This window comes from Uloborus diversus, chromosome 1 (genome assembly GCF_026930045.1).
Source record: "Uloborus diversus isolate 005 chromosome 1, Udiv.v.3.1, whole genome shotgun sequence".
Lineage (NCBI taxonomy): Eukaryota > Metazoa > Arthropoda > Arachnida > Araneae > Uloboridae > Uloborus > Uloborus diversus.
In genome coordinates, this window is record NC_072731.1 from 159,791,178 (window position 1) to 159,802,073 (window position 10,896).

At 31.9% G+C, this 10,896-nt stretch overlaps 1 protein-coding gene across 1 annotated transcript; it reads left to right on the forward strand.

The window, feature by feature from the left end:
- Nucleotides 1-298: 298 nt before the first annotated feature.
- On the forward strand, nt 299-7,588 carry LOC129222481 (astacin-like metalloprotease toxin 5). Its single transcript, XM_054856998.1, has 6 exons — nt 299-429; nt 1,278-1,345; nt 2,645-2,723; nt 4,273-4,387; nt 4,729-4,907; nt 7,262-7,588. The coding sequence occupies exons 1-6, from the start codon at nt 342-344 to the stop codon at nt 7,480-7,482; spliced, it is 750 nt and encodes a 249-aa protein (XP_054712973.1). The 5' UTR covers nt 299-341; the 3' UTR covers nt 7,483-7,588.
- Nucleotides 7,589-10,896: the final 3,308 nt, after the last annotated feature.

A 10,896-nucleotide genomic window follows, 5' to 3' on the forward strand; every position in this document is an offset into this window, starting at 1 on the left:
TTAAAAACTATTTTTCTATTATAAATTTTTTAATAATATTTTAATATAATAACAACCCAAAAACTAAATTTAGCTAGAAAATTTTAATATTTGTCAGGAGCACCTGTGATCTTATCGAAAACTGAAGTCCTTTGTTTCAGAATGATAACAGCTGAAAGATCTGAAAAATGTAAACAAACACCAGGTAAAGCAATTTGGAAGACAATTATGAACAAAAATGACATGTGAGACTTTTCTCACATGCTTTGTTTCTAAGCATGAACTTTTGAACAGGGTGGTTTCTTTATAAGCTCAGCAGTCGAGCAGAATCCTCATGTTCCGTGGATTTTTCTCGAAACAAAATGCATATGTTGGTTCTGTTCTTGTCGGTTGCTCTGGTGGCTTCTACTCCAGAAGAGCAGCAACAGCCCCTTTCTGCTGCTGAGAAACGTAAGTTGTTTCAAATTTTAAGATTGAAGAAGATTTTAAAAAGTTAACAGTATGAGAAAAATATTCAACCCGCATTTCCACGAACGAATCATGAGCGTGCAATAGCTGTTTTAATAAATGCTCATACTATGATTTGAAGGATAATGTTCACACGAATTTAAGGATTTTATATTTAATACAAGGATAATTTCGCATTAAATTATAATTTCTTCATTCTCAGCAGCAGTTTTGATCTACTACGTTTTTAAAAATGCCTTAACTTTAACTTAGTAAGATAAATAAATACCTTTGTGCTGAATAGTAAAGTCAGAACAAACAACGTAAGTAGAAGCACAAATTTGTAAATTACAAATTTGTGCTTCTACTTACGTTGTTTGTTCTGACTTTAACTTAGTGTATTATTACTATTTTATTATTATTGTAAAAAAGAAATAGCATACTTGCAAGAAAATGCATCATTTGCTGTCACGTAAACCACGTAGTAGCTTTGCGGTTACGAAAATGACATTTTATTAGAATAAATAAGTACCAACTAAAAAATTAATATACTAATATATACATACTATTAAGTTTCTAAAAACGGTACATAATACTCTTAAGTAATGAGAAACGGTAATGAACTTTTACTTTACGTTTTTGTTCTTAAAATCCTTTGTTTTTAAAAGTAACTTTTATTAATTTATGAATTAAAATTTAAGCTATAATGACATGCTTCTTAAGTCTAGTCAGGTCATCGCACCTGTAAAGAATTCAATTTATGTACACCCATTTGTCTTGGGTTTTAACGTCAACATAAATCTTTCATAAGTATCGAACACTAATTTTCTTTATGATCCCTTAATTTTCAGAGGAAGCTCGATTGGCACTGCAGAGTCCAGATCTTTTCGAAGGGGACATTCTGGGATTGGAACCCGACGTAAGTTTTTAATGATATTATTCTTCTTTCTTAGTTTATTTTTTTGTGGCAAAACTACACTCTATTCTGCCATTATTAGAAGAAGATTGTACATTTTCTTGACAGCTCTGTAAATATCATTGCAAAAACTACAGTAACTGTATCATGGTTCCCAAAACAATTACTATTTGTTGCTAAGTTCCAATTCAGATTTTAGAAGAAAAATGCTTCAGTTTTTTTTTTGTTTAATCATGTATTGTAAGACTGTCACCATTTAGAGTTTTCCAATCAAAATTGGGATACAATGGTTATCATTTAATGATCTCCTGGGACCGAGGTAGCCCGATTGGTTAGTGGCAGAAGAGTGACGGGTTCAGTAAATTGTAATCAGAGACCCCAAATGTGCGTTAGTGGTGACTGGTGTTCGTTAACTCTGCTGTGGTGATGAAGTCTTCTAAGTTCTTATGACGAATCAATAACATTATGGAAAGGCGACGGGGGGGGGGGGGGCAGGGATTGTCTGGCTCCTGGTCTGAATCAAAACGATTGAGTTCTCTTCAGAGCTCCAACAAAGTGGTCAACCACTTCTGTGAGTGACACGCAGGACACTGGGGTGTAACGTCAATGTCTTATTATAAGATCAATAAAATGTGCAATAAAACCATTGGAGCTGTTAACTCAGAAATACTTTCAGCAAAAAATACAGGCGTTCAATAATGTTTCGTCATAAGTATTTCTCATTTAAGAAAGGTGTAAAAAAATCAATTTCTCCTCTTAAAGTATAATTTGTTCTAATCGCCGAATTTTCCTCTACGTTTAAAGTAAATAACTTACTGAAACTATCATGCCTTGCCTTCAATTTTCGAGTTGAACCGAACCATTACTTCGGTCACTCGCCTGATCAGTGCTAATTCTAATGTAGCTACCAGTTTGTTTGGCACTCTTGGCTTCCTGAAGAGGTTTTACACCTCCAGTTCAGTCAATTCCTATGCCGGGCTGATGGGTGTAATAAGCACGAAACTGCAGTCCTCGGCTGGAATGACGCCGCTGGCGGTGCATTTCATGTAAATCAATTAGTCAAAGTTTAAGTGAAGATCACTTTAAGGTACTGTAGAAAATGCGCTATGCCATAAATTTAAAGATGCTGAAATTGTGTCTGAGTCTAACTTAACTTCTGGTTATGAGTTTCCACATTTATTTCTTATGCGTTCATAATTTTTAAATAAAAATTTTAATCACTGACACAAACATACGATAAATACGAGTTATTACTTCCTGAAAACTAGAAATTGAATTTTTTATTTCAAATCCCTATTTTAGGTGGACAGAAACGCAATCAGTGATGAAAGACTGCGGTGGACCAATAAGATTGTGCCCTACGTCATTGATTGGTCTTTAAGTAAGTCAAAATGGATTAGTTAGTCTATTTTAAACGCTATAACGGGTTAAAGTTTTTCTAGCCGATAAATGAGCACTTAAGGTTTTTCGACCAAAATTCACTTTTCTAAAAATAGTTTTATTCAACAGCCCCATTCTTTAAGATTATGAAACATTTTGGTTTTATAATCTACGCGAATTAGAACTCACGTTATAAGCATTTGAATACTAAGCATCTGCAGTATAACGCGTGTTAAGTCGAATCTTTAGTTACGTTTTTTGAAGAATGCAATTATTTCTCGATACTGGCTATGGAAAACATGATTTTGCAAATTCTATTCAGTATTCAAGCATGAAATTTGGTATGACTATCTTGTAAGTACATACTTGTGAGTGGAATAGACCACAGATTATGTAAATGATGAAATATTTTTTGATTTATAGCTTTTTTACCGAAAAAATGTGACAAATTTTTGAGAAATTTCTGAATAAAGTCACGTAATTTGTCATAAACCTTAAAATTCTTGAAATATTTCTTAACCTGAGGTCTGTTTTATGTGTAATATTTATACATGTGAAAAAATCTAAGCAAATTGTTTATAGCTAGTTAATTTTTATTAATACAGTGTTTCTCCTAACTGGTAATTTTCAGTCATTTTTGCCACAAAATCACCCATTTAAAAAAAATTATTGATATTATGGTTTATTTTTAAGCAAAATACATGTTTTAAGATCATTCTGCTTCTAAAAAACATTAATATTATTTCATAATAGTGTTTAAAAAAAAAAAACTGCTCCGAACCTTGTCGGATACCTTAAGTACATTTTCATTTTCAGAAATAAAAATTGTCCACACGATATTGTAAACATTTTCACTGATATATGGAGGAGAAATTTTATAGCTCTGTATGCTATTTTGAGGGTTTTAATGAAAAAATGTACTGCATCCAACTTAATGAACACTTAAAATCAGTGAAAAATCACTAAATTGTTCTGTAGTTTAATTTTTGAAATTGTACAAGAAGAAGTTACTGTTGCCAATTCACCTAAAAAAAACGTTCAAACCTTAACTTCAAAAAAAAAAAAAAAAGAACAAGAATTGCTTTATAGGTTATGGGAACAGTTCATTTACTAGTCGGTTTACTCTTTGTCTCAAATTTCTACATGTTCTAAGAAAATATTTACAAAAAGTAAAAAATAAAAATTTTGTAAACAATATTTACGGATATGATTAGTTTTTGTCTTTGTGTGAAATCCAGAAAAACTAAAGAAAAAATGAAAAAGAAACAGTGAAAGTAAAAAAAAGTAAATAAACAAGAAAATACCTCCTTGCATTCGAAACCTTTTCTTTGATTGCCGTTTCAATATCATAGTGTAAATTGCCAAAGATTGTTGACTTGTAAAACTTCTTTTTTAAATTAAATATTAAAAAAAGCCAAACTTGATTGTAAATCATTCATCTGTGTGTGAAATCATTTTCAATTAAAAATTTATTTAATTCAAGTTGTTTTATAAATTTAACAAGTAAATAATTCTGCATGTTTTTATTTTCAAACTTAACAATCCTACAGGTTCCTCGTCCAATTTAATCAGGCAATCGATGGAAGCCTATCACCAAACAACATGCGTTAAGTTTGTGCCACGAACGAACCAGAGGAACTACATTAAAATCTTTTCTGGACAAGGGTAATCAAAATTTATTTTCAGCTAATATTTGCAACTATTACTTTATGAATTATTAAGAAAATTTCAATTTTAAGCTTTGTTAAGTTATATCTTTATGGGTTTACCTATGCTTAACGCATAATATGTCATAAAGACCATTTGATGTTTAAATCTCCATTCGTTATTAACAGCGAACCATTATAGAATATATATGTATATATATATATATATATTTATATATATATATATATATATATATATATATATATATATATATATATATATATATATATATATATATATATATATATATATATATATATATATATATATTTATTTATTTATTTATTTATTATTGATAGATGCTACTCATACATTGGTATGTTGAACCAAGGGGCACAGGAAGTGTCCCTGGGTCGGGGCTGCGTCTACAAGGGCACCATCATCCACGAGTTGGGACATGCTCTGGGTTTCTGGCACGAACAGAACAGATCCGACAGAGACAACTACCTGACTATCTACTGGAACAACATTCAAAACGGTAGATATTTTTGCATTTAAAACGTATACAGGTAAAATTACGCTAAAAAGTCGAGATTTAAGTCACAACGTTTTCAAAAATTTCACTTTTTTTGTGTTTTCTCCTGTATATTAATGTAGTTCTGATTCAATTACGAAGAGAAGATAGGATTAAATTAGTTCAAAGAGTTTTTCGATGAATAAGTTGTTCAGGTTAGTAAAACCGAAACCGATGAATCTGACATTTTTATTTAAGGTATTTGCTTTAGTAGATTAAAATAAAAGTGAGTGGAAACTTTCTAGCCACTTTTGGGGATTTCAGGCAATCTAAAATATGGTGATTCGCCAGAAGTTGATCACCAGTCAGTAATTCACCACTCGAGCACCAAAACGTACAACAGAAGAAAAATAAGTATAGATATTTTTAAACTAACTGCTAGAACTGATTTCTAGCGTCCCATGAAATGTTCTGTTATAATTTATAGCGTTAACTCAAGCTTTGGTTGGAGGTTAGGACGGTACACTTATAACGACAGCTGAAAAAAAATCAAGATAGATACTTTTCTTACTACTGAGAATTATGATGAGATGAAATGTCTTAAAGTATTTCTCTAGGTTATATTTTATTCTACAGATTCATTTACTGAAATATGCTGATCATCCATGTGTGTTCTGAGTAAATTTAAAATATTGCATTATTTATCAACCATTTATCCTGGGATTAAGGGGTGGTCAATTACTGGTTGCCTAAAATTTTATCAATGCCAGTAATTAACCAGAACGATAAAGTAACACAGTGAGACGTGGGGTATGTTTTGGATTTTTAAATTATGATTGGTAAATGATGCTACGTACACATGAATCTGCAGCAATTGGCCGAGTGGATTGTGGTATATGAAGTTATTGCTTGTGCTTGAAATCAAATGATTGTTATTTTTCTGATTACAGGCAAAGTTTTTTTTGAACTGCATCGATTTATAACATTTTCACATTTTTTTTATGAATAAAAGTTAGGCATTTTATCACTTTCATTGTTCTACCTATGTAGCTAATTTTCATTCAAAATATTTAGGATATGCCTCAAACGAGCTGCTTAAAATGTTGAAGTAGAAGAAAACTCGAAATTTGGAACAGTGAGACAATCGTAGTTGAGGCGGGGTGAGACAGAATTCTGATTTGAGAGGGATGTTTTATTTTAAATTTATTTTATGATATAATAGTTTTCAAATTGCTGTCTTTTTACTTTACAGGAATTTTTACCTCATCAAAAATTCGAATCAAACCACGTAAGGTGAAAATAGGGTCATTTTTTTGACGATTCCATGAGAAATTCATTTGTAAATTATGTTTTGATTCCAAGTAGCATTTCAGACAAAATCGATCATTAATCTGTCAATTATAGATAAAACTGATACAAAAGAGCTCTCTTGCTTTAGTGTAGCAGTGAGTGTTTTCTTGGGTTTTTAGAGTTTCAGAAGATATCCAAAAATCGAAGAGAGAAAAGGTTAAGTAATGAAGAAAATGTAAAAGCATCGTTGCAAGTGATACTAATGGAAAACAAATTTTAGAAGATGAAAGCAAAAAACTATGGAGATGAAAAAAAATATAAACATATATAAAATATAGAAAAAATGTAGCCTTTTTTGACACAACTGATGAGGTAGAAAAAATTAGTTGGGGAGTCTGATATATTTTGTCAGACCATATAGGCATGTGTGAAAATCTACCTTCTAGGTTTGAAGAGCTAGATCGTGAGATACTTGAAATAGGGGTACAGTGTAACAAAATTTTAAGTTTCCTTCTTTTATATTATCTCAAGAATTTTAAATAGTAATGAAATTTTTTGTGTCTCAAATGTTTGTATATTTAAGCTGCATCACAAATCCACCATAAAATTTTTCTTACAGAATCAAGCAAAAAGATATGAAAAGAACTCAATCTGAATTTCAACATAATTAGTATGGTATATTTAATGAAATAACCTATAGTCATTGCGAAACAGAACTTTCTTCAGTTAGAAATTCCCGAATTCTAACTTTAAATCTATAATTTCCAATGATAACAACCAGTTACGTTGTTAATAATAAAAATAATAAGTTGCTATATTTTAAAGATATTTATTATTATTATTATTATTATTATTATTATTATATGTTACTTTATGGTAGAAAGCATTAAAAATAAAATGGTGATGCATATTAGTAGCACAGAATAAAAATTTAGTCAAGAAAGTATTTATGCATATTTATCAACGTGAAAATTTGAGGTAAAATGAGAAAATGAATTAAATTCAAAGTAGTATTCTTTACCCATTTTCATTATGAAGAAAAGAAGACTTACTAGCTGTTTATCTTATCCACGAAATCTTATTTCCAGGTATGTCCAACCAGTTCCACCTGATGAAGCCCAGTGACAACATCTTGTACACTCCCTTCGACTACGGCTCCATCATGATCTACGGCAACTACGCCTTCTCCAGAGACGGACGATCCCCCACCATGGTGGCCAAGAACGGACAGAGGCTGTACGAGCCCTACGAGAAGCAGGGAATGACCCAGAGTGACATCACTCGGGTCCGAAAGATGTACAAGTGCTAGGCACATGTTTTACTTGGTTGACAATATACCTGTATCATACAATTATGTAATTCGATAGTTCCATTAAATATTGTCTATGAGGTAGAATAAAAATTTGTTTCGAAAACTTTGCTTATCATAATGTTTTAGACAGATTTCTTTTTCTTCTAGAACACGATGTTTCTCTAGGCTCCTTTGTCTGTTTTAATAAAATTGAAAACTAAAAAAAAAAAAAAAATCCCCGACTGAGTCGCAAATGAAGAATTAAGAGGGAAAATTGAAAATCATTTTAAGTGCCTTATACAATTAATTAGTATGTTGTGGCTATCACGAAACTTTCTTCTATACCTTCCTATAATTCTGATCCCTCCCCATGCTTGACAAGGAAGCAATGTTCCCAACAAAAACAAAACTACACACTCCAAAACTTGACGACCTTCCCAATTCCCGATTTACCTCAAAAGCAAAGCAAAGAATGAAAATTGAAAATAATTTTAAAAGCCTGGCTTAAAATAATTACAAACATTTATGCGTTAACAAACACAAAGATGGCAGCAGTTCAAAATTTTAATTCATCGAGATAATGTTTCCGATAGAATTAACATCACGAGAAATATGCAGACGATAGTCTGTTACGATATATCTTTCTTATTGTTGCATTTATAAAGTTATTTTTATTCAATAAAAGAAAAATCAGCACCTCTTGGAGCAAATGGCCCCAAAATAGAACCAACGCTTATTTACCATATAGGTTCACATTTGTTGCAAATTTCATCCAGAACGTAGCATTACTTTCTGAGATATAGCACTCTAAGAATCAGTCATCTAAAGCAGTAAGTAAGGGTAGATCTAAAAATTAATGTTTCGTTGACCATAAAAGGTTAGATGTCATTAGAAGGCAGGGAGAAGAAAGAAACTGGAATGGCTAAAAATTGATTTCGCACTTGTTGAATAAAAATGTGCACATTTATCTACAGTTAATTAATCAGAGACGAGAAAAAGAAACTGAAAGCTAGAAAGACCGCGGATAATCTGCCCGCATATAATTGGGAGTTTACTGTAAGCAAATTTTACGACAGGCAAACCAAGATTTAAAAACAATAATTTGAATTTTGACATTTTAAATTCAAATTATGTTTTTCGCAATCACCCGTGTGTATGCGTAGGCGTGTGTATGTGTGTGGGTATGTGTGTAGGTGTGTGTGTGTGTGTGTATGTGTGTGTGTCTGTAGGTGTGTGTGTGTGTATGTGTGTGTAGGTGTGTGTGTGTGTATGTGTGTGTAGGTGTGTGTGAGTAGGTGTGTGTGTGTGTGTAGGTGTGTGTGTGTGTAGGTGTGTGTGTAGGTGTGTGTTTGTAGGTGTGTGTTTGTAGGTGTGTGTGTGTGTGTAGGTGTGTGCGTAGGTGTGTGCGTAGGTGTGTGCGTAGGTGCGTGTATATATGCGTGTGTGTGTAGGATATGGACGCAACCTGGAGACGGTTTTTGCTAGAGGAGCAGCATCGGGAGGGGACGATGGTAATGCAGAGGGAGGCGGAGGGAAAATAAAATCAGCGTAACTCCAAAGACAGTCAAGTGAGAATAATAAGCAATGTGATTGTTCAAAAAATATTCATCCCAACATAAAATTTTGAATCTGAAGAGATAAAACTGGAAATCCCACGCGTTCTTGCTGGTGAAGTCAATCAGTAAAATAATATTTCTGCTGTTAATGATTTTAAAATATGATATAATATATATAATAGAAAGTTGCGCAAAGTTATTCGGGCTAGCTCGAAGATACCCTGAATGACTGCATCAAAACAAGTAGTAGTTTTGCACAAAAATATAATCGTTTTCATCTCTTTTTATTAGGTGAAAGAAAAGTGACTCGGATTCCTTTTTTCTTTCTTTTCTTTTCTTTTTTTTTTGTCATCCTGTGGCCGAACATTTAAAAAGAAAAAAAAATCAAACGTTAGAAAGAATTTTTTTTTTAAGCAAAAGTAAGAAAATAACTTTTATTAAAAATGAAATCATTTGAAGGTCTTTCTTTCGGGTTAAGAGTTAAGCATTCCAAATTTTCTTTTACTTTTACTGGTCATGCCGAATATTAATAAGAACATCTATTTATGAATTTCATCTACCCAGCTGTTTTTACCAGCAATTTAGTTCTTTCTATTTTACCCTATAAATGCTGCGCTCCGTAGTAAATGGAAACACCTGAGTTTGTCTTTCTTCCCTCCCTTTTTCTTTCTTTCTTTCTTTTTTTTTCTGGAACATCAATTTTTTATGTAAATTACACTTTTGTGGGTATTTTCTTCTTTTCATGATTTTTTTTTGATGGTTTTAGTTAATATTTTGTGGATTCTATGGGCTGCATGCAACCTACGGGCTACATATTAAGTACTGTTGGTGTAGGCTTTCTTGAGCTTCTAAACTGATGCTGTATTGTGCGAGTGTTTACCTACGTCAACGTCATGGGAAAATAGAGTGTTTTCATTTCCCACCATGAAATCATGTGTTATTCTTTCAGGGAAGAATAACACATGATTTCATTCACTAACAAGCAGCCATGAAGTCAAACTTTTCTTACCCAGTTACTTTCAGAGAGTGTAATCTTGGACATTATGCACGCAATTTTATGTCTGAATCCATCCTAAAGAAGGCGAAGGATCTGAAGTTAAATCATTGAAATTCTGTTTCACTTTGCCCCAACTGACCTTATTTTGTCAAAAGAGGTTAAGAGGGACAGATAAAAAATCAGACGAGCAGACAGATCAAAAGACACATTTATTCCACCTCACAACCCTAGAGCTTAAGTTCTTAGTTTTAAATGTTTACTATCTGACCCCTGTGAAACAGTCGTGCTTGACACCGATAATTAAAAAATCTGAATTTTTAATGTTAATTTTTTTAAAAAAAGTCACAATGTGAATTGTTTGTTTATTATTCACCGATGACGGTGAAAAAGATAATAAAATGGTACCTTTCACTTTTGAGGTTTTATAAAGTATAAAGAAAACACTAAAAAAAGACAGTAACGAGACTGCCGACAGAAGTAAAAACGTAAAACTACAAAATAAATTTTGTTAATTTAGCGCGCACGCATGCGTGTGTGTGTAATGTGTCTTTAATTTTCATTTAAAATCAATTGTAGTTTAAAAATTTAAAATTTTATAGTTTGTAGATTTAAACTATCAGAAAAAAAGTCTAATTTCTACGTTTATCAGCAATCCGAAAATCAATTATATACATTTTGGTGAGTCGTTTTCTGGTCGTTTATAATGTAAATATTGATACAAATATAGGAAATATTTGAAAATGAATTCTTAGTTTGTGTTAATCAGTTTTCCATGCATAAAAATAACAAACAATACACATACTGAACTTTCCACGTAATCAATTTACTCCTTTAACCCTCTTTAGCTGATTTGCTAAAAAGAGCCGACATGTCGTGAGA

Coding starts and splice junctions, on each gene's coding strand:
- LOC129222481 (XM_054856998.1), top strand. CDS start 342: ATGCATATGTTGGTTCTGTTCTTGTCGGTTGCTCTGGTGGCTTCTACT. Junction 2,724..4,272: donor CGTCATTGATTGGTCTTTAA/GTAAGTCAAAAT, acceptor ACAATCCTACAG/GTTCCTCGTCCAATTTAATC. Junction 4,908..7,261: donor CTGGAACAACATTCAAAACG/GTAGATATTTTT, acceptor TCTTATTTCCAG/GTATGTCCAACCAGTTCCAC.